Here is a 22,187-nt window from a genome sequence, read left to right on the forward strand (position 1 = left end):
AAAAGATGTTTTGTAGGGTTATGGTTTTATTCCTTACGTCAATGTGCTCAAAAAGACGAAAACAAATGTAAGGCATGAACATAACCTTAAAATGTTTATAAACCGGGAGAAATGAAAACAAATGAGAATATACAAATAATTTAATGTTAAGCCTTAAAGTAATACAATTTTAATGCCACGAAGCTAACACCCCAATAATGAAGTACTTAAATGTTGCCGAGAAGAACGACGCGGCTAAAAACATTGCTGCCATCCTCGCCAGAGGAAACTCTCGAAGGGTAAATAAAATAGTTCAATAAGTTTAAAAAAATTAACTTTCTAACTAATTATTCAGAGAGAAGGTTTATCCCCCTACAACAAAATTTACGAGTTTAATGCCACTGTATTTGGTGAAGACTGCCAAATGGTGATGACCTCAGTTTCAGGTCATTTACTAAATTATGAATTTGCTTCCATATACCGGAACTGGCAGGGCTGCAACCCTTTAGTGTTATTTGATGCTGATGTAATAAAGTGTTGCCCTAAGGATTATGAGAAAGTTAAGGTGTGGGTGTTACAAACATTATAATTTGCAATTGTCCCTGTAACTGAGTTACCTTGAATTGCAGAAAACACTAGAAAGAGAAATAAGGTCCTGTCAAGGCCTAATAATATGGACCGATTGTGATAGAGAGGGAGAAAATATTGGTTTTGAAATTATCAAGGTTTGTACTGATATCAAACCACAATTGAGAATATACAGGGCAAAATTCTCTGAAATCACTGCGGCTTCAGTTTTTAGAGCTTTAAACACACTAGGTCAACCTAATAAAAATATCAGCGATGCTGTGGATGTACGGCAAGAGTTGGATTTGAGGACTGGTAAGTTTTGTTGGGGTGATTGAGGCTTTATTAAGTAGTAAAGGCTGTTGTAGGGGCAGCTTTCACCAGACTTCAAACATTAAGGTTACAACAAGTTTTTCCTCAAAAGTTGGCTGATAAATTAATCAGTTATGGCTCTTGTCAGTTTCCTACTTTGGGTTTTGTGGTGGAAAGGTATCAGGCTATTGAGGATTTTATTCCTGAAAACTTCTGGAGAATAAAAAGTTGGTATAAGATTAACATTTTTAAGGGAATAAAGAACTAGCAAAGTTTCTGTAATAGTTAGAAACTATCACTTTTTATAGGGTCACAATTTTTTTGAATCTAATAACTATGAGGTTCTTGTGTATTTTAATAGATAGAAGATTTTGAATTATTCATTAACATTTCCTCTGTTTTTACACACGGATATGTTAGAAATAAAGCAAAAGTATGATTTTTTAAATATGCAATTTATTTTTTAAATTATTTATGTTATACAGATCTATAGCTGGGGGTAGTTTAATTAAAAAATGTAATTTAATTATTTTCAAGAGTTTGGAGTAATTTAATCAGTTTTGAAAAACAAAAACTAATAATTGATTTTTCATTATAATCAATTGTTCAACTAAGCAACACAAACATGCAATATAAAAATGTAAAGCAATATAAACATGTTTTAACAGAAAATAAGATAATATTATAGTGATCTTCATTTTAATGCGCTTCTTAGTTTTATTTTTACTCTTTGCTATTCAATTATCTTTACAGAAAAGGCCAAAGGTCTTAAATCAGGGGATCTTGATGGTTCTTGGGAAACACCTTTTTCAATCATAAATTTCACTATAACTATACTGAGTTTAGGTAAAGAACAGTACAGATTAAACCTAATTACTTAATACCAGGCCAAGTTTAAACATAAAAAAATTGTTTTTATTTTACTCATTTTTAGGCTACCTTCTCTAAAAAAATTAGTATTTGATCCAAACTTTTTTTTTTTTTAAACTAACCCTTTAATTGAAATTTAATATTTGTAACATTTGCACTGCATAACTTTATAATTTTGTTTTTTTTTTGCAATTTAAAGTGAATCACACTGTAAAGGAACTGACCACAGATTTCACCTGGAAACGTGACAGATTATTTGATAAAAACTCCTGTGAGGCTATTTTAGATCATTGCAAGGAAAATCCACTTGCCACGGTGGAAAGCGTGGATAGTAAGCCTAAAAGCAAATGGCGACCTTTACCTCTAGACACTGTTGTATGTCTTTAATTCATAACATTGTACCAAGCTTTTCATTCAAACTGTATTTAAGGAAATGGAGAAAAACATTTCTAGAAAATTGAGAATCAATGCTAAAGAAACAATGAAAATTGCAGAAAAGTTGTACACTCAAGGTTTTATCAGTTATCCTCGTACCGAAACAAATATTTTTCCTAGAGAGTTGAATTTGGTTAATTTAGTGGAGCAGCAGCAGGTTGACAATCAGTGGGGCCCTTTTGCCACGAGAATTATGAATGAAGGAGGCCCTACGCCGAGACAGGGCAAAAAATCAGATCAGGTTAAGTGATTGGGAATGATGAGAGCGTTACATTAGCCCAGTTTTGGTTATTTTGCAGGCCCATCCTCCGATTCACCCCCTAAAATATGCAGATAATCTGCAAGGCAATGACAAACGCGTCTATGAATATATTGTCAGGCATTTTTTGGCCTGCGTGCATAAAGACGCCCAGGGTTATGAAACTACAGTAAACGTTGACATTGCAGGTTTGGTTTTAGCTGTTTTAAACGCGATTTAAACTTACAAAGCGAGTTGTTTTGTAGGGGAAAAGTTTACCGCCAAAGGACTGATAATTTTAGAACGAAACTACCTAGACGTTTATACTTATGAAAGGTGGAATGCCAAAGAAATAAATAATTATGAACAAGGAGATACGTTCAATCCAACCGTTTTAGAAATGGTACTTCATTTTGTCGTGTAAACGATTTTAAACTAGTGCGCAGTCAATTTTAGACAGAAAGTCAAACGTCTCCCCCCAAATTGTTGACAGAAGCTGACTTGATAGCTTTAATGGAAAAACACGGTATTGGAACTGACGCAACCCATGCTGATCACATAGATACAATTAAATCACGGGAATATGTCGGTATGAATGATATTTATTTTGTTCCTGGTACTTTAGGAATGGGATTAGTAGAAGGGTAAGTACTGATGTAGTTTTTGTTTCCAAGTATCGAAAAAATCGAAAAAAATTTGTAATAACAATAATAATAAATCTCTTTATTTCAAAATTATGTTATAACAACACAAAGTGAAATAGCGTCAGGGAGACAAAGCATGCACTTCTTATCTTCTATAAGTTGCCGTAAAAGTCTACTAAACTATATGGCTCTAAATCAATCAAGTAACGACTTAGTTGTATTTTCAATGGTGTCGGACCACTTAGGCATATTAGTCTTTGTGGTAAGCTGTTGAATATTGACAACTTCCGCAGGCTGGTTCTTGTTGATTCCCCGAGTTACTTTTGTTACTGAAGGTACTCGTTATAAAAAAAATTGTGAGTAGTTTATTTGACATCGGTAGTTTTTGAGTCTTCTCTGATATGCCAGACAGTTCATGTCACGCACTGAATGTTGACTTTTCTGCGCTGTGTATTTCATTTTAACACAGTTAGTACACTTCAATTCTATTGAAGGGCAGTCCCTGCCTCTATGATCTTTTGCTCCACATTTATGATAACATAACTACAGTACTTTGCCACATGTCCAAAGCCACAACTTTTAAAACACATAACGAAATTGAAAAACGTTCTTGAACGTAAACTTTCATCATATCAAAATTTACCGTTTTGAGTTTCAAAAACCACTTAGCGATTGCCGGTGGGGCTTGAATAATCCAATTCTCTTTGGCGGGGTTACGACATGGTCTCTTAGCTATGACTTTGATCTCTGCATTTATATTAGGTATATTCAATTCGGTTTGAGTTTCGTTATTCATTCTAATCAGCTCGTCAACAAATTCTGTTTCTGAGTAGCTTTTTAGGATTCCCGTTATCATAAACATTGGATTGATTACTTCAGTTTTATATTATTCTTATTTTCCAGTGTGTTCTTCAGGTTCTTTTGTTGACATTTATTTCGGCTTTCAAAAACTATTGCTACGCTTTTCAAATGCTTGATATTCTTAAAACTACCATCTGTAATCGATCCTTCAATTTCTTCTTTTAGTTGGCGCATTGCCTCTTTTGGGACTAATGTTATCAATTTTAACAACCGTTTCCAGCTTTTTTGAAGTTTCCGTGTTGTCCACGTTTGCTTTTGCTGTCCATTATTTGGTTTTGTTATTTCCACATTTTGTGGTACGGCAGCGTATATGTTTTTTGTTTGGGCTTAACTGTTTCTTGGTAGCCAGGTTGGGGTGTATCTACTGTTTCCAAGTTGTCCTATTTGGAGGATGAAAAAAGCCAAATTTCTGTACATGACAGTGGTCATTAACTTCCTCATTTGTGTGATGTTTAATTTGGTCTAGGGCTTCAAACATATCATTAAGTATGTTGCTCATTAGGATTTCTGTTTGCTTTTTAGGTGTTGAAAGTACATTGTCTAGACTTTCACTGAAACTTACTGCATTTTCTTTTGCAACTTTTATTCCCTTACATGGCTTTTTGTGGCAGTTTTTCTCTCCCGGTGACATAATAACAATACGATTTCGTTTGCACGGATTATCGGCTACTAAAATTTCGTCCGTCTTCTTCCTTAGGTCCTTTATTTGTTCTTTTGTCGGTTTAGATTTAAAGGCAAATATGGAACATTTGTTGGGTCTGTTACAATTCTTATGAAATATTCATTGTTCTTTCTAACTGTCTTTACTACAAACAGATTTCTGCCTCGTAGATCGATTTTTTTATAGTTTTACGGGAAGGCCGAATGTTAAACAGGTTTTGTTTCAAGCATATTGTACCATTCTACGCATAGAAACCCCACTACAAACTTTTACTTCGCACTATACTTCGTGTCTTTACAACCAATAGTGACAAATGATTATTTAATTTTGAACTGACAACTTCAGTCAACCATGGGAATATCTTATGATTTTTTGAAGAACAACCAAAAAAAATAATATTTACATTTTTTATTATTGAAAATATTCTCTTTAAACCCAAAAAAAAAGTTTTAAAAACTATATTCTTTAAAAATCCTGCCAGTATGACGTAGAAAGCTATTAACCGATGAACGATCAGAGATTGCTTTAAGGAAATAAAAGGAAAATTTACCTTAACTCGAACCAACGTTCAACAATAACAACAACCTTCCAGTGGTAGAGGTTGTTGGTGCGAGTCCAGCTGAATGAAACAATTTTTAATTTTTTTAAATGGCAACCTTGCTTTTGTTCTGCACGAGGTTAAAGAGCATTTAAACTTACCTAGTTCCGCCGAGTTGTACTTTTCAACTCCTAGCGGTTTGTTTCATAAGACCGCAACAAAACGAATTTTATGTTCCAACATTATTTTATTTCCCAATGATCTAAACCCAAATGTAAGTATCTGGCTACAACAAGATGGAGCTCCTCCTCACTTTGCAAGGGCTGTTCGAAATTATCTTGACAGAACATTTCCAAACAGATGGATTGATTTCACCCCATTAGATTTTTTCTATGGGTTATGGGTTATCTTAAAAATATGGTTTATAAGGTGAAGCCAGGAAACATCGAAGATTTAAAAGAACGGATTAAACATGAATGCCAATTAATAACACCTGCGGTTTTAGGAAATGTAAAGCAAGAGTTTAATTTGGGATTAGGGTATTGCCAGCCACAGAATGGTGATTTGAGTAATTGATTTGGTAAGATGTTTATTAAAAGTAATGTTGGAACATAAAATTCGTTTTGTTTCGCTCTTATGAAAAAACCGCTAAGAAGTAAAACTCGGCTGAACTAGGTAAGTTTAAATGCTCATTATTTAACCTCGTGCAGAAAAAAAGCAAGTTTGTCATTTAAAAAATTATAGTTGTCTATCATGACTTTTTTGGCTCAGGCTGTATACGTCTGGACTGGTTCATAAAACGCGCAAGAAAAACTTATAGTTGACCTATTTCAATTGAGTCAATTTAATTATAGCGAATTTATTCCAAGTTACTTCATCTAACAACTTTAACAACAAAAAGTCATGGGAGATTTTTCAACATACTAAAACGACATTTCTAAAATATGCTGCTCTATCGAGTACCATATTCTTGCTAATATAAACCGACTAACTGCCGTCTAATTAAATAAACCTACACTTTTTCTAGATATAACGACATAGGACTGGAAGTGTCTTTAGCTAAACCAAATTTACGTGCCGAGTTCGAAAATGACCTGAAATTAATCTGCGATGGTCTGAAAGACCCTGAAGTGGTTAGACAGGATCAAATCGCAAAATACAAAGCTGTTTTCACAACTGTCGCCGAAAAAATGAGGCATGTCTTCAACCATTTTGCTAAATTTGACATTTTTAATAAATTAAACTTTTAGGCTCATCGATAATACGTTAGCGAACAGATTAGGAGATCAACCGCATAATGTTGGAGCAGTCAATGTTCGGAATGGCGGTGACGATTTTAAGCCCGCTTTAAAATGCCCTAAATGTGGTAGAGACATGGTGGTTAGGTTAGTTACGTTACTAATGGTCACTTGTAGTATGAACCTATACAACTGACTAAATAAATTCAAAAAAGGTGTTTACAAAAATATCAAATTCTAGGACTAAAAAAGACGGAATTGGAAAGTTTTTGTCTTGCGTAGGATATCCAGATTGTAAAAACTCGGTCTGGTTTCCTGATATTGTCACTAACGTAGAGGTCGCAGATCAATCTTGTCCAGAGGTAAATGCATCTTTGCAGATTTCGTATATATGATTATTTATTATTTCGTATATTTTAGTGTGGACCTGATTGTAAACTACTCAGGTTCACTTTTCGACCAAATCCATATCCCGGAGAACCTAATCCTACTAATTTATGTATAGGCGGCTGTGATACCAATGTGACTGAGTTGCTAAATATAAATCTTAGTCGTGTTAGAAGTGGTAAGTGTGCTTTAGTTGGTTTTTTAGGTATTTTTGTAATTTTACTTAAAACTTTAGTCAATGGGGTGCGGCAGCCACAGGCAACTAATAATGCTGCTTGGGGTAAGTTATTGAGGTAACACTTTTTTAAAATTTGAATTATGTTTGCAGTTTTTATAATACACCATGTTTAGGTACAAACCAAAAACAGTTTAGGTAAAAACAGAAATCGATCGGTTCGAAAGAAACAGAAAAATGTGTGCTTCACAGTTTCGTGAATTTACGTTTGACAGTTGTGACAAATATTTAAAGATGCGTGCTTCCTCTGAATTGACAGTTCAACGTAAAAACTGTCAAAATTCGCTCGTAAAAGTATAAATTGAATTTTTTGCTTTTGATAAGCAATTTAGGCGATTCTCACTAAAAAATATCACTTTACATTTCCATGAATCGAATTCTGTTCTTCGAACAGCTGTTTAATCATCTGCCCACCCTCTATATTGATGATCAAAACGTCAAAATTTTGTGTTTTAAAATAAACTAATTTAATTATGAAAGTGTAAGAAAAAGTTGTAGTTTATTTGTTATGTTAAATGAACCACGTACATAATTGTACAGTAAAATAGCATTTTCTGAAAAAAATTAACTTTTGAGAGGTGCCTGAAATATTTGTTTTAGTTTCTCTTTTAAAATGAGTTTGTTTTGAGGTTTGCGTCACTAAAGCTGGATTCATAGTTCTAGTTCCGCAAGAAGTAAGAAGTAATCAGTAAGCCGCAGTAAAAATAACCAATATACTTGTAACACTCTAATTCATAGTTGGATAAATAAGCACAAGCCGCATAAACCACAAGCAGTAAGCAGCAACAAATGAATCATTTTTATTCCTTACCTTGCTCTTTACTGCTTCCGACATAGACAACTGGTCTGTCTTTACCCCCCTTCATGGATTTTTGGAATATCATTTGACAAATATGTCTTTTGCTTTTGCCTAAAAATGGCAACCGGCAAGATAATAAATAAAATTTTGATGGTTTATAAGACTTTGGGTTATTTCCTTCTTACTAAAGTCGAAATATGAATTGACATGGCTACTTTTTACTCCTACTGCTTGCTGCATGCCGCTTACTTCTTGCGGAGGCTCAAGAGGCCTGATTAATCAGTCATTTGGAGCTCTTTGGAGCTTTAACTCGAGTTTAGCGACTATACTAGCCAATAAAAACAGTTCTAATAAAATTAGCGGAAAGGCATTAGGCCTATGGATATAACAACTAATGATTATCTGAGTTTATTTCAAAATTTGTGCCTGCCACTGTGTATTTTTTAAGATTGGCTCTATCGAATAGAATACCTATAATAAAATAATTACCAATGGATTGCCATATTCGTGCTGTCCTAGTACTAAGATAGGATTTTCGCGCATACTAAAAAAATTTATAAAAGAAACCGTAGCAGTATTAATGACGTTTTTACAATTTACAGCCCATCCCTCGATTTTTTGAGATATCATTAGTTACTTAGAGGTATTTAGGCTTTTTAAAAATCGAGTAATCTTTTCTATACATTATTGCCCTTTAAAAATTTACTTATTAGTTTATAGGTTGGTTAGAAGAGTCACATTTTCTATAAAAATACACCTTAACAACAATTTATCTTTATTTTTTTTATACATTTATAGCTATTCTAAAAATAGTAAAATAAACAAAAAATTTGTACCTCTAATTTTTGTTTATTTATTTTTTCAATGTATTGCTGTTTCTTGTACCAACTTTATTTGGAAGGATTCTTCTAGCGAACAGCTTTGAGTCTTACCTTTGTACACCCTGAAGTTCACTGCAGCTCCTTCATTTAAAGTTCAAATTCAAACTTTATTTTCTGTCTTAAATGTTTACGATTCGTTTTAGTTAATCTTGATCCTCCTCCGCCTCCTCCTGTAGTAGGAAATCGTGTTGAAAACAGAAACAATAATTTTATCAACCAAAATCCGGCTCCAGGTGGATCGAGGAACCAAACTGTAAACAATATGAGTTTTAACGATCCACCCCTAAACAGAACGACCACTGGAAGTGGTACTGTTAATAGGCCCAGCCTAGGTAACATGCCTGGTCCTTCTGGTATGTTCAATCACATTTTTTTTTAGGTTTGTTTCCTAAAGCATAACTTTGTTTTGACAGGAAGGAGTAGTTTCGGACAGCCAGGAAATACCAGTCAAAATGACGATATCGTATGCAGTTGCGGGGAACAAGCCAAAAAGCTTACAGTAAAAAAGGATGGTCCTAATAAAGGTTTGAATCACAATTAATTTCAAATAAAGCTAGCAAACGCCAACATTTTCCAGGTAGACAATTTTACGCATGTGCCCGGTCGTCTTGTCAATTTTTCTTATGGGATCCGGACGATCCCGATACAACTAATCATAATAACACTGACCGAAATCAACCTGGACGCGTTAACAACGAGGTTAAGTGTCAGTGCAACCAGATTGCGGCTTTAAGGACTGTAAACAAAGATGGTCCCAATAAAGGTCGACAGTTTTACTGTTGTCCTAATATGAATGGGTGCAAGTTCTTTCAGTGGGCCGATGAGGTAAGACTATAACAAGAAAAATTTAGTTTTTTTGGGCCACCCTGTAGCAAGTTAGAGTGAGTCGTTCAAAACCCGAAATCACCAATTTTTTAAGGATTTTTACAGAAGTTTTGCCCTTTGAAGTTTTTTCATCTCTCTCTCGCTGCTAGTTTAGGAAATATTTCACAAAATCAATTTTGGTAAAACTTTGCCTGTTTTTTGAAGCCCAGCAACGGTAAACCACTCAAAAAATACCATTTTCCTTCTCTTTCCAAGTGGTGTGTTCCAAAATTACTTTGTGGTTTTGGTGTAAAGGATGAGTAAAAAAAGTGAAGGTTGTTAATGTTTGGTCACCCTGTACGCAGTTTTAGTGAGAATTTGTCGGTTTAAAATCCAGATTCAATTTTCTTGACCATTTTTACCTAATTTTCATCCTCCGCACTTTTTCCGTATCTCTATTAGGTTAGGATTTATTCAACAAAATCTATTTTGAAAACCAGAACTACATTTCCTTGAAAATGTGATTCCACCAAGAATTTTGACACCTGTTGTTACACTTTGTTATGACTTTTCTTCTGTAGCTAGCGAATTAAACGAACTTTTCATCGACGTATAAAAGTTGGTTGGTTGGTTTTAAAGTTAGGCCGCTTGAGAGCGTCAAAGTAAAGCAAGTTATCTTTGATTTTATTTAACTTTGAATAACTTCTAAAACTAAATCAAAACTTATATTTAACTAGACTAGAGATGGAAATGGAAATGATGGGGGCGATGATAACGACTTTGGTGGTGGGGGTGGAGGAGGTGATAATCTCAATTGGAGCTTCAAGGCTAGACCCTCAAGAGGACGGGGGCGAGGTCGTCCGGCGCCATATAACAAACCTAAAAGAGGCGGCGGTACCGGTACTAGAGGTAAACGGAAATGCGGCCGGTGTGCTCAAGAGGGTAAGTAGTAATATTTTGTGGTTTGTTTCGTCAGTTTACATAAATAAACTTTTTTTAACAGGTCACACTAGAAATAATTGTCCCAATTAATGCCGTTGTGTGCTTTAATTAATTTTAAGAAATTATGATTTTGTGTTATAATTTATAATGGAAGAGAAATATATTTTTGCAATATCGATTTTGTAAATTAATTGCAGTTTTATTTTGATAACGGAGATGTCGGATAATTTAATCGTGACGTCACATTTGCTCTGCCCACTCCATGGAGCGTGAAAACAAATGTATTTCATCTTTCCATCACGCATGAGAAACCACGTAAAACTGTTACCACGGCAATAACGAAGCAAATACAAACAAAACAAAAACTTCATTCAAAACATTTCACAGAACCTTTCATAGCAAAAATCTAGCATCAATTTTGTGACTTTCTTTAGTTAAACAATTTTAAAAGTATACTTACCAGTAATGCCGTTGTTTGGTAATAAATTTTCACCGCGAAAAACTCCGATAAGAAAAAGCAATGTTAACGTAAACTCGGATAAACTTTTGGAAGAACTGATCGGTGAAAATCGAGCAGTAAAAATTTCATTGGGTGATCAGGCTTTGGTGTTTGAAAACGGCGAATGGGTTCCATGTAAGACAATTATTATTATTTTCTTGATTGAGGTTCTTACCCGTTTTCCTAGAGTTATATGATTATTAAAGTGGCGATCAGCGGCTTAGAAGATAAATAAGCAGTTATAGTTTTTGCCTTTTTATAATTTTTTAGGTTCCGGAAAGAATAGTTCAGCTCATAAATTGAGTCAAAAGCTGAAGAAACGCAATCAAGAACTGCAAGAAGAAAACAATTTGTGGAAAATTAAATTTGAAGTCGTCCTGAATATGGTAAATATACAAAATATTGGAAAATCTAACTAAAATATACCATCAGGTGTCTGAATAAAAGTGGTCAAAGGCTGTCTCTATATCGTTTGTTCAGTAATAAAAATACAAAATAAGCTTCTCGTCACAGAAGGAAACAGTGCAAATCTTTTTAACTCATTTTTTAGCCTCGTTATTGAAATATTGAAAAACGCTTCTCAACGGCTCTTCTTCTTCTTCTTCTCAGCCCGTATTTATCCCACACGCCTTTCTATTTCTAGCAGTCCAGGTCCAATTCCTTCCTGCAACATTCTGAATATCGTCTCTGGGGCCTAACCAATGCTTCGTTTGGTCTCTCTTGGTTTGGCACCAAACTAGTATCCTATGTGCCCACCTGTGGTCGTCCTGCCTTGCCACATGACCAGCCCATCTCCATTTCAGTTGTGCCACAAGCCTTAGAACATCTGTCACATCAGTTCTACTACGAATTTCCGCGTTGGGGATTCTATCCCTTCGAGTGATTCCTATCATAGCCCTCTCCATTGCTCGTTGGCTGGTTTGCAGTTTATTGGAAAATTTGCGGGTAGTTGCCATTGTCTCTAGTCGATATGTGAGAACCGGCATCACCCAGGCATCAAACACTCTCCTTTTCAAATTTTTAGGAAATTCACTAGATTTAAGGATAAATCCTAGTCTGTCAATGTTGGAGGCCTCTACAAGTGTCCTAAACTTTTCAGAAATCTTTTAAAATTGGCAGAGGCCTCTAGAATCATTTTGGAAATGCCAGAAGCCAATAAATACAACTCAAAACCTCATAAAAATTGCCAGAGGCCGGTAGAATTATTTTGAAAATGCCACAAGCCTATAAATACCACTCAAAGTCTTTCAAAAATTGCCACAAGTCTCTAAAATATTTTTGGAACCTCTACTAATGTCCCTTACCTTCTAATATTTTTTTCAATTGCCAGAGGTCTCTAGAATTATTTTGGAAATGCCAGAAATCTGTAAACACTACATAAATCCTTTCCAAATTTGTTAGAGGCCTCTAAAAGTGTCCTAAACTTTCCAAGAAATTTTTAAAAATGGCAGAGGCCTGTAGAATCATTTTGGAAATGCCAGAAGCCTATAAATACAACTCAAAACCTCACAAAAATTGTCAGAGACCTCTAGAATGATTTTGGAAATGATACAAGCCACTAAATACTACTGAAAACCTTTCAAAATTTGCCAGAGGCCTCTACAATCATTTTGAAAATACCAGAGACTTCTCAATATTCCTGAAAATCCCTCAAAAACTGCCGGAGGCCTGTAGAATTATTTTGAAAATGCCACAAGCGTCTAAATACACCTTAAAACCCTATTCTTCTTGTGATTTCGGAAGATTGATTTTCTTTGCTAAGTTGAATTTTGTGGCCTAAGTAAACATATTCGGAGACAACCTTCAGGGGTTGGTAGTTAACGGTCACCTGGATGTCTTCTGTACCTATGATCTTTGTTTTGTTCAAGTTCATCTCAACCTCCCGAAGCATGTTTTTCAGCTCTTCACCTGTGCTGGCAACGACCACAATATCGTCGGCAAATTTGAAGACGTTTTGGAAAGTTTTGGTGAGAGGTGTCTCCTTGCCTTACTCCTCTTTTGATTGGAATGCTGTCGGTTTTTAACTCATCATCTATTTTTACATGAATGGAAACGTTATTATAGATTTGTTTGATGAGGTTTTGAGTATCTAGAGTCGATCCTTGCATTGTCTAGGGATTCTAGAATTGCCCAGGTTTCGAAAGCCTTTTGGTAATCGACAAAGGCCAAACTCAACGGTTGTAGAGCTTGATTGATTGGCTTCTTGCTGATGTGAACAATTGTAGTTTGCAGATACTATACAAGGAATAATACAAAGGAAAATCTTTCTTTTTTCATTCCCAATGGTTCATCTAGCATTTTTTTACAACATATATTACAGAAATGGTATATTCAAAACGACCTAAATATGACAGAAGCATTTTTTATTTACAGTTAACGGAAACTACCGTCGAAAAAGAACTGCTAGAAAAGGAGCTAGAGAAACTTAAAAAGTCCAGAAGATAACCATTGTTTTATCAGATATAAGTTCACGAGTAGTTTATTAATTGTTAAATTATTAATAAGTTTTTAACAAATTATGTTCCTCTGCTTTCAGCAGCCTCAACAAACATTTTCCCTCCTTCTAAAGTTCCAAATAGACAATACGCACTGAACTCAATGAAATAAATAATAAACAAATAACATTCTTAAAGCTGTAATATGTAACAAAACTAGTCAATCACAACATATTTAAACAAAATTCGTCGGGCTGCTTCAAAATTCCCAGAACTTTTATAGATAATATGTAAGTTGTAGGCGGCCTCCTGTTTAAGGTCCAAATACTCGGGATATTGCTCTAAATACTTGTTTTGCACCTTAAAAACCTGGAAAACAATATACCGTCAACAAAGACTTGTAAAGTGTACAGTTAGATTAACATTACCATTTTGTAAAAATGTTCAGCTAAATAAAAAACTCCTATTTGTTGGTACATTCGACCAAGGTTGTAGTAGACTTCCTGTTGCGCGTATTTGCTGCGCCGCTTCGCATAATTGTAAAACAAATTAGTGACAGTTTCCACCATGGTTTGTTTAGACAGAGCCAGTTTTTTCCTTTGACAGTATTGTTGCAACATTGTTAGCGCTATTTTAATTAAAAATAGTTTATACAAAGTAGACACAAACCGTTATTGACTTACCTATCATAAAAGCGGAATAACAGTTTTCGGTATTTTTATAGTCTTTTATAAAGTAAGTCAAACAATGTGAGTAATGAGCTGCCACATAGTAGTGATTGGCTTTCATCAATTCTTTCAAATCTGGAGGCATTTTGGATTTGACGGTTTCAGCCTCTAAAGAAAATAATAAAGAATGTTTGTAGATTAATTATTGTGTAACAAAAAAATCCTTTAAATGCTGGCTTTTATCACAATCAAACCATTAAATCTGAGACATTTTATTGTATAGGCGTTCGTGGTGACTTATTTTAGTAACTATATTAGTACACTGAATCTCTTTTGCTAAAAATTAAATTAAAAAGTAGCTTACCAAAGAATCGATTGACTTTCATGCTCTCATTCATAGCCATAAGAGAGAAAAAATTCCAGGCATTAGTGTTTTCTGGTTGCTGCAAAATAAATCCCCGGGCTATTAAGTAACCATGATAGTAATCCTTGGTGAAAATGCATGCAAAACAAGTGATGACCAAAATTTCCGCTAAAAAAAATTTGATTTTCTTACTGTTCGACTATGTATTACGATTAATATAAAAACTTACTGAAATGGCTTGTAAACTTTTTCGACGTCAAACCCATAAACGCAAACTTCTGAAAATTCGTATAAGCTTTAGACTTGTAAGCAAATTGTAGAATGTCTAAGTAGAGTTTGTACTCGTCCTCAACTGAAGGCTCAAAAACGCCTAAAATCGCAAAAATTAGAACGGTCTATCACAAAAGAACATCAAACATACTGGATAAACGAAACTCCAAATCGTCTCCACCCTTAACCATTCTCAACTTGGCAATTTTCGTCCATTTTTCTTTATTACTTGACGTCAACACCATTCTCAGCTCCTCGTAGTTTTTAAATACGATACAATGCCTGGAAAGGAGCAGTTCGCAACATTTCCAATAATTATCCAAATCTCCAATTTGCTTCAACAGTTTCATTTGTTCAATAAGCACGGCAACGTGTAATTTTCCTGAACTACAATAATATTTTTGCAAAAATACTGAAAGTACCATATTTTCGGAAATACAATATTCAGTGACGTAATCTTTGGCAGATAAGTTACAAGATGACGTGGTTATACTAGTAACTGACAAATCAGAGTTTTTGTCACCTGACACTATCATAAAAGAATGGCCATGATTTTTACACTTCAATATTTATTTTCTTTTTCCACGTTTTATTGTTACTGTTACCGTTACTGAATATATTTTTAATATCATGGTGTAATCTCGAATTTATTTACCTTAAATCTTGGGAAAGTACTTCCAAAGCTTCATCTTTACGGTCCTGTTGAAGCAAAAGCATTGCTAATGGATACAAGACGTCTATGTGGTTGGGAGCTAGTGATATTACAGTTTTATAGGCTTCAATGGCCTGGAATTTCATTAATATTTACGTAATAACTGATTTTTCCAATTTTGTTATTAAAGCACATTCACATTCATGATTATGAGCAACTCACGCTCATCATGAAGGTAAGAGATTCGGAAAATGTGTACTGTTTGTCTGTACTGTACTGTTGTTATGTGAATAACAACAGTACAAGTTTGTCTGATTATTTTTTTAACAAGTCTATAATTTTGACCCTTATGTTGTTGGTTTGAAAACTAAAAAAATTGAGTAGTTTTTGGAAAATATTTACATGTGCATAGTTTTTCAAAACTGATTACGCTGGTGCGATGTGTTATTTTGTGGAACTGGTAGAGTTGCGCAAATTAAATCTTTATGTAATTGAAGGTGAAAAATTGCAAAGGCTTCTAAAATTAGTTTGGAAATACCAGAAATCCCTAAATACTACTGATCCTCTCAAAAATTGCCAGAGGTCTCTAGAAACACTTTGAAAATTCCAGAAGCCTCTAGGTACTACTGAAAACCTCTCAAGAATTACCATAACCAGAGAACTCGAAATATTATTTAAATAGTCTCAAAAATTGCGAGATGTCTTTAGATTCAGTTCCTTCCTTCTTAAATACTATTGATCTTCTTTGAAATTGCCAGAAGCTGTTATAAAATCATTTTAGAAGTTCTAAAAACCTATAAATTTTACTGAAAGCTTCTCAAAAATTACCAAGGGCCTTTAGAAACATTTTGGACATACCACAAGCCTTTGAATAATACTGAAAATCTCTCAAAAACTGACAGAAGCCTTTAGAATCACTTTGGACATACCAAAAGCCTATAAATACAACTCAAAACCTCATAAAAATTATCAGAGACCTCTAGAATGATTTTGAAAATGCTACAAGCCACTAAATACTACCAAAAACCTTTCAAAAATTGCCAGAGGCCTCTACAATCATTTTGAAAATGCCAGAAACTTCTCAATACTCCTGAAAATCCCTCAAAAACTGCTGGAGGCCTGTAGAATTATTTTGAAAATGCCACAAGCCTCTAAATACCACTCACCAAAACCTTTTAAAAATTGCCACAAGTCTCTAAAATATTGGAACCTCTACTAATGTCCCTTACCTTCTAATATATTTTTTAATTGCCAAAGGTCTCTAGAATTATTTTGGAAATGCCAGAACTCTGTAAACACTACATAAATCCTTTCAAAATTTGTTAGAGACCTCTACAAGTGTCCTAAACTTTCCAAGAATCTTTTAAAATTGGCAGAGGCTTGTAGAATCATTTTGGAAATGCCAGAAGCCTATAAATACAACTCAAAACCTCATAAAAATTGTCAGAGGAATGTAGAATTATTTTGAAAATGCCACAAGTCTCTAAATACCACTCAAAACCTTTCAAAAATTGCCACAAATCTCTAAAATAATTTTAGAACGTCTACTAGTGTCCCAAACCTTCTAATATTTTTTATAATTGCCAGAGGTCTCTAGAATTATTTCGGAAATGCCAGAAATCTGTAAACACTACATAAATCCTTTCAAAATTTGTTTACACACTTGGACACTTGTAGTGTCCTAAACTTTCCAAGAATCTTTTAAAATTGGCAGAGGCCTGTAGAATCATTTTGGAAATGCCAGAAGCCTATAAATACAACTCAAAACCTCACAAAATTTGTCAGAGACCTCTAGAATGATTTGAAAAATGCCAGAGACCTCAATATTTCTGAAAATCCCTCAAAAACTGCCGGAGGCCTGTAGAATTATTTTGAAAATGCCACAAGCCTCTAAATACCACTCAAAACCTTTCAAAAATTGCCACATGTCTCTAAAATAATTTTGGAACCTCTACTAGTGTCCCAAAGCTTCTAATATAATTTTTAATTGCCAGAGGTCTCTAAAACTATTTTGGAAATGCCATAAATCTTTAAACACTACATAAATCTCTTAAAAATGGCCTCTAAAAGTGTCCTAAACTTTCCAAGAATTTTTTAAAATTGGCAGAGGCCTCTAGAATCATTTTGGAAATGATAGAAGTCTCTAAATATAAAGAGAAATAACAAAGTCAAAGTCTCAAAATTAGTTTTATTAGTGTATTTACTAGAGTTTCGCCTGCTAAGGTATAATAATACAATAAAAACTTAAATAATATGTTAAAACAAACACTACACACACAAACACGGCACACATACATTTAAAATAGTACTGAAGGAACGATAATATAAAGTTAAAACGGAAAAAAGTGGTAAAATTTGTCAAGACATTGTTGTTTGGTTGGTGGCATGGTTAATCAGCAGATTCTTCTGCTGATAAACCTCTGAAAACACTTTACCATTTTTTCACCTTCTAACTTTATATTATTGTTCCTTACAAGTAGCCTTACTAGTACCTGCTTCCTTACTAGTACCATTTCAAATGTATGTGTGACAGTAGTGTTGTAGTGTATTCAGCCTAAAGTCCTCTCAAGCTTGGTTATTTAAAATGTTTTGAGTGGTTCTCAAAGTAAATGAGATAATGCTCTTAATTCTATTGTAGGGACGTAATAGATTGTGAAATCAACGTAAATTTCTTCAGTGTTGATCTTTACAAAAAGTATAAATCTTACACAAATCAAAATAAAAACTTTCAGGTAGCAGAACCAGATCAAAAAGGGCAATTTCTGTATTTTTCTCATTTTGGAAAATATCATATCACCAGCTTTTCAGTTTCAATAATTTAAGTACTTGGTAATATACAGACAATTTAAACACAAATACAAACACTGAACATGCATTAAAACAAAATTATTAAAAACTTACCTGATCAAACATTTGCAGATGTGTCAAACACTCGGCGTGTTTCAACCAGATAGCCGCCAAAGAAAAGTTCTTACTTTTCACTAATGGAATCAGCAAGTTTAATGCTTGTTTATAATAATGGTCTGATACAGCTGAAGCCATTAGAGCTTCTGCTATCTCCAAATAAACCATTCCACTTGTTTCAATGTTGTCTTTCTCCAACATGCTTTTAATAATCGGTTCTACCAGTTGATAAGACTGCAGAAAAACTAGACAGACAATAAATTTGGTTTTGATGTCAATCTACAGTAAACCAGTTGTTTGAATTAAATTTTAAATTATAAATTGAGGGATGAGTCTTACATGAACATCTTCAGGCATTTCAAATGAGTTCACTGTTATATCCATGTTTGTTCCTACAGTAACGTCAAATTGAAATCCACAAAACTGAGTGAAGATATCCAAACATTCAGAGTATCTAAAAATATTTAATTTGACACTTATTTACTACTAAAAGGATGATTTTTTACCTGTGACTTGTCAAAAGCAACTCAAGAGTCATATTTAATACATCTTGGGTTACATTTTCTGGTATTCTATTCAGGCAGATTTTCAAAGCATCAATAGCTCGAATGTAGTTTTTTTCTTTGTAATATTCTTTAGCAATTTCAGTGCAAATTGATAAGATTTGACTGGATTTGCTTTTTGGCAACACTCTAGCTAAATGTAACTTTAAAATGGGAACTTTCCTTCTCCATGTAGGACCTAGATTAGATTAATGACTAGATAAAAAAGTAGAGCAGTTTGGTTGACCTACATTTTTCTAAAATCAAATTAATCCTTTTAAAATGCAAATCGGTTTCTTTTGGTTTTGCTTTGATAGCTCTACTATAACAACTAATGGCAGCAATTATTTGATTATCCTGGATTTCTATATCTGCCAGCCGACACCAGATGTCCACATTTGAGGGCTGTAAATGGGCTGCCAGCATCAGAAAACCTAAAAAAACACAAAAACATTAATAGATTTTCAATTTAGACAAATTTCTACTTACCTTTATATTTCTTCACATTATGACTCTCATACATTTGAGCCAACGTTAAATAAGGCTCAAAAGCATCAGGAGCCTGCCTGATAATTTCAAAACACATTTTCTTTGCCAACTCGGTTTTGCCTCGAGCAAACTGAAGATTTGCTTCCCCCATAAGACCTCTCAATGAGGGAGGCAGTTTGGAACTAACTTTACTGGATTTTGGAAGAGCTGAAATGTTAAACATTTCTAGGAAAGGTGTTTAAAGGTAAACGACAGTGTCTTTACCTTCCTCCAAATCTTCTGAAGGCATTTCCTCATCATCTTCATCAATCTCAAACTCATCTGTTATGTTTACAGGGATGTTTTGCAATAACCGTTCTTCTTCCATTTTCGAAAAGTGTATATTACCACTGAACTTATTTGATATGTTTTTAAACAGTGTAATCACAAAAATGTCTCATATTTTGTATTTGGCTTGGAAAGTTATTAGCTTTTTAGGGTTATGTTCCGTTTAGATTACTACCTAACCTAACTTCTTCTTCTTTTTTAATCAACAACAACATGGCATTGGTATTCTGACCAATGACGAACGAGTTCCAACACTGTTGCCCCTAGCAACCCAGTTTGTGTTTGTTATGATTTTAAAAATGTTTATTATTTATCTATTTTTCTTACCTTGACTTTCCCCAATGATAAAAGCTGCATAAACTATTCAACAAATAATCAATGAGTTGACAATGCACTTGACCACTCTAATAATAGCACAGTTCCAGGTAGTTTCTGGTCTTTCCTCCCTTGACATGTGCTTGAGTGACATGCAAAATTTTTGATAACTTTTGTCAAGTAAAAAAGGGAAAATAGAGCCTTCAAAATTGCAAAAACTTATGAATCAGTATGCATTCTACAACTTTGAGGGGCGTTTTCCCCGAGCCAAGTAAGTCCAACTCACCAGTTACACCAATGAAACCACAATGGAATTTTTCACTTTTAGAACCTGTTTACAGGAGAAATTTTATTAAAGAAAACGTCAAGTCCATAAAACAGATGCAGGGTATCCTGCAGGAGGCCGGGGTAATACAGCCCAAAAAGCGATTGTCAGCGCAAGACAAATTTAGAAATGTTCCGCGTCTAATAAAATCTAGAGAGAGTACAACAAGTAAAAGTTTAGGAAATCTTAGTAAAGCTGACGAGGATAAACGACTTACTCACTCAATAGAGTCTCGAACTCTTAGTACAACTAGAAATGTGAAATCTAAGATGACAAAACTGAAACTTCCTAGAAGAGGAAAGCTAGTTTCAGACAGTGCCAAAGTGAATAGTGGAGATGAGGAGGAAAGTAAGCTAACTCATCGTGCAATGCAAACTGAAAGAGAAGAAGATTTGTCTCGGCTGTACGACACTGGAGTAATTAAATATCCCAGCCCTGGGATTGTTAAATCTCCAAAGAAAAGCCCAGTGAAGAGTAGATCACCACCACCAGGTGGACATGGTGATGAAATTGACACAGTTATTACAGGAATTGAGAATTTGAGTAAGTGCAGTAGTAATTGAGCTAGTTTTTACTTAAGTGATTTTTGTAGCAACTGATGAAAACAAAGACTTTATAAAAGAAAATAAAAACATTAAGACAAGGGCTCCAAAGCTTAGCCTGGTAAAAGTAATGGCACAAGCCCCTTCAACTTATCAAAGAGGTGTTGTGCCTAAGTATCTCAGAGATAGAAAAGAGGACACTACAGTGGAAATTGATGCTGAGTGCCCTCCTGGCCATATTTTATTACCTGAAGAAGAGCGCAAAGAAACTTTAAGGGTTTTGAGACAAAGTAAGCTAATAAAAGGAGATTTAAAAGTGTCTACTGAGGTTTTTATTGCTGGGTTTCAGGCTATGCAGATAGAATACAGGAATTGAATATGATGCCAGTGAGGAATGACACCCTAAAAATGAGGAAGAGGAAAATGGAAATTGAGGAAGAGTTGAAGAGGATAGATGGGGGAATCAAAGTGTTTCAAAGACCAAAAGTTTTTGTTAAAATAAATGCTTGAAGCTTTAACAATTTTTGAGTTTGGCTGTGCTTTGAATAAAAAAACCTACAAGATTAAAAAATATGTATTAGGTATACAAAATTTTATCAAACAACAACAATAATGACTTTGTATAAAGGGGTAACTGCATTTCAAACAACCAATATTCTACTGTTCCACTAAATGTACAAATTTGTCTGGTATAAACTTCAAACACCCTGCATGAAACTTTGGTTCTTCTTTGACAAACCACTCGTCATAGTTAAATTCAGGAAAAAATATTCCTATCTCCCGTTTGGCCGTTTCTGGACTATCTGCAACATCTAAGATGCAGTAAATGAACATACACTGCCGAGTTAAAACATACCAGAGCCATGTGTAGCATTTCGTGTGTCTGACAAACCATACTTTCCTCTTATAGTGTCCGGAGCTTCAAATTGAGCTTTATAAACTTTAGTGGGCCCCATAAGGGTTCTCCAGTCTTTTATGGCATTCTCTTTGGCTAGTACATATAAATCAGAATCGCCACTAAACAAAATTGTCTTGATTGTTCTTAATCATTTTTTTGCTCTTACCTACCTAGTCATAAAAGTGACCAGCCTGTTGTAGAAGAACTTGTGCTTATGCTCTTCATAAAACAATTCAGCCTCTTCTAAATTGATTAGTTTTCGTTTTGATTTGACTATTTTAAAGTTGGAGTTTAGAATGAGTTTTTGTATGGCGCTTAGGGCAATGGGATTTTTGATAACGTGAGGTTTAATAATTGCTAGAGTTAGTTGTAAAAGGGCCATTTTATGTTGTTGTGTGTTCTGACAACAATTTTCAGCATTTCTTCAAGTTACTTAAATTTTGGTCACTTGCTTATCATTTTTTTTGATTAACCTAACCTATAAAATTTATTTATTTCCTCTTAAACGATAATCAAACAAAACTGACACTTAAATGACAAAAAAAAAGACATTGACGTATGTCATC

The 22,187-nt window shown here is 34.3% G+C and overlaps 5 protein-coding genes across 7 annotated transcripts; 3 read left to right on the forward strand and 2 right to left on the reverse strand.

The window, feature by feature from the left end:
- The first annotated feature begins 45 nt into the window (after positions 1-45).
- Top3alpha (topoisomerase 3-alpha) lies at positions 46-10,582 on the forward strand. Of its 2 annotated transcripts, XM_081995768.1 has the most exons (19): positions 47-278; positions 335-544; positions 609-861; positions 915-1,085; positions 1,928-2,103; positions 2,159-2,404; positions 2,463-2,610; positions 2,668-2,804; positions 2,858-3,045; positions 6,133-6,300; positions 6,356-6,490; positions 6,585-6,705; positions 6,764-6,908; positions 6,966-7,010; positions 8,789-8,998; positions 9,059-9,169; positions 9,223-9,470; positions 10,187-10,391; positions 10,453-10,582. In XM_081995768.1, the coding sequence occupies exons 1-19, from the start codon at positions 198-200 to the stop codon at positions 10,479-10,481; spliced, it is 3,027 nt and encodes a 1,008-aa protein (XP_081851894.1). In that variant the 5' UTR covers positions 47-197; the 3' UTR covers positions 10,482-10,582. The 2 variants fall into 2 exon arrangements, with proteins under 2 accessions (XP_081851895.1, XP_081851894.1); XM_081995769.1 differs by lacking the exon at positions 915-1,085 and having other exon boundaries at positions 46-278.
- A 150-nt stretch (positions 10,583-10,732) lies between these two features.
- Positions 10,733-13,522, forward strand: Cby (beta catenin antagonist chibby). Its single transcript, XM_081995779.1, has 3 exons — positions 10,733-11,025; positions 11,161-11,276; positions 13,264-13,522. Exons 1-3 carry the CDS (start codon positions 10,857-10,859, stop codon positions 13,333-13,335), a joined length of 357 nt encoding a protein of 118 aa, XP_081851905.1. The 5' UTR covers positions 10,733-10,856; the 3' UTR covers positions 13,336-13,522.
- LOC145740309 (general transcription factor 3C polypeptide 3) lies at positions 13,512-19,975 on the reverse strand. Its single transcript, XM_081995771.1, has 14 exons — positions 19,869-19,975; positions 19,479-19,804; positions 19,215-19,421; positions 18,977-19,159; positions 18,690-18,924; positions 18,523-18,637; positions 18,181-18,462; positions 15,283-15,413; positions 14,779-15,014; positions 14,587-14,727; positions 14,358-14,525; positions 14,009-14,161; positions 13,754-13,953; positions 13,512-13,694 (listed from the first exon to the last, which is right to left on the reverse strand). Exons 2-14 carry the CDS (start codon positions 19,579-19,581, stop codon positions 13,542-13,544), a joined length of 2,307 nt encoding a protein of 768 aa, XP_081851897.1. The 5' UTR covers positions 19,582-19,804; positions 19,869-19,975; the 3' UTR covers positions 13,512-13,541.
- On the forward strand, positions 19,843-21,244 carry LOC145740310 (uncharacterized). Of its 2 annotated transcripts, none has more exons than XM_081995773.1 (4): positions 19,843-20,127; positions 20,198-20,724; positions 20,774-21,013; positions 21,073-21,244. In XM_081995773.1, the coding sequence occupies exons 1-4, from the start codon at positions 20,078-20,080 to the stop codon at positions 21,231-21,233; spliced, it is 978 nt and encodes a 325-aa protein (XP_081851899.1). In that variant the 5' UTR covers positions 19,843-20,077; the 3' UTR covers positions 21,234-21,244. The 2 variants fall into 2 exon arrangements, with proteins under 2 accessions (XP_081851899.1, XP_081851898.1); XM_081995772.1 differs by having other exon boundaries at positions 19,847-20,127; positions 20,185-20,724.
- Positions 21,245-21,281: 37 nt separating this feature from the next.
- LOC145740313 (nucleoside diphosphate kinase 6, mitochondrial-like) lies at positions 21,282-22,123 on the reverse strand. The gene is made up of 3 exons (XM_081995777.1): positions 21,792-22,123; positions 21,580-21,740; positions 21,282-21,526 (listed from the first exon to the last, which is right to left on the reverse strand). Exons 1-3 carry the CDS (start codon positions 22,001-22,003, stop codon positions 21,381-21,383), a joined length of 519 nt encoding a protein of 172 aa, XP_081851903.1. The 5' UTR covers positions 22,004-22,123; the 3' UTR covers positions 21,282-21,380.
- Between the last annotated feature and the right edge of the window lie 64 nt (positions 22,124-22,187).

Source organism: Ips typographus, linkage group LG1 (genome assembly GCF_016097725.1).
Source record: "Ips typographus isolate SLU linkage group LG1, UJ_Ityp_2.0, whole genome shotgun sequence".
Lineage (NCBI taxonomy): Eukaryota > Metazoa > Arthropoda > Insecta > Coleoptera > Curculionidae > Ips > Ips typographus.

Bases quoted from the DNA above. Each gene is read 5' to 3' on its own strand.
- Top3alpha (XM_081995768.1), top strand. From the start codon at position 198: ATGAAGTACTTAAATGTTGCCGAGAAGAACGACGCGGCTAAAAACATT. The intron at 1,086-1,927 runs GTTGGTATAAGA...TGCAATTTAAAG, and splicing joins AAACTTCTGGAGAATAAAAA to TGAATCACACTGTAAAGGAA. The intron at 10,392-10,452 runs GTAAGTAGTAAT...TTTTTTTAACAG, and splicing joins CGGCCGGTGTGCTCAAGAGG to GTCACACTAGAAATAATTGT.
- Cby (XM_081995779.1), top strand. From the start codon at position 10,857: ATGCCGTTGTTTGGTAATAAATTTTCACCGCGAAAAACTCCGATAAGA. The intron at 11,026-11,160 runs GTAAGACAATTA...ATAATTTTTTAG, and splicing joins AAACGGCGAATGGGTTCCAT to GTTCCGGAAAGAATAGTTCA. The intron at 11,277-13,263 runs GTAAATATACAA...TTTTATTTACAG, and splicing joins TTGAAGTCGTCCTGAATATG to TTAACGGAAACTACCGTCGA.
- LOC145740309 (XM_081995771.1), bottom strand. From the start codon at position 19,581: ATGGAAGAAGAACGGTTATTGCAAAACATCCCTGTAAACATAACAGAT. The intron at 14,526-14,586 runs GTAAGTTTTTAT...AATTTTTTTTAG, and splicing joins AAAGTTTACAAGCCATTTCA to CGGAAATTTTGGTCATCACT. The intron at 13,954-14,008 runs GTAAGTCAATAA...TAATTAAAATAG, and splicing joins TTATTCCGCTTTTATGATAG to CGCTAACAATGTTGCAACAA.
- LOC145740310 (XM_081995772.1), top strand. From the start codon at position 20,088: ATGCATTCTACAACTTTGAGGGGCGTTTTCCCCGAGCCAA. The intron at 20,128-20,184 runs GTAAGTCCAACT...TTTCACTTTTAG, and splicing joins GGGCGTTTTCCCCGAGCCAA to AACCTGTTTACAGGAGAAAT. The intron at 20,725-20,773 runs GTAAGTGCAGTA...TGATTTTTGTAG, and splicing joins TACAGGAATTGAGAATTTGA to CAACTGATGAAAACAAAGAC.
- LOC145740313 (XM_081995777.1), bottom strand. From the start codon at position 22,003: ATGGCCCTTTTACAACTAACTCTAGCAATTATTAAACCTCACGTTATC. The intron at 21,741-21,791 runs GTAGGTAAGAGC...AATTTTGTTTAG, and splicing joins CTGGTCACTTTTATGACTAG to TGGCGATTCTGATTTATATG. The intron at 21,527-21,579 runs GTATGTTTTAAC...TAGATGTTGCAG, and splicing joins AAATGCTACACATGGCTCTG to ATAGTCCAGAAACGGCCAAA.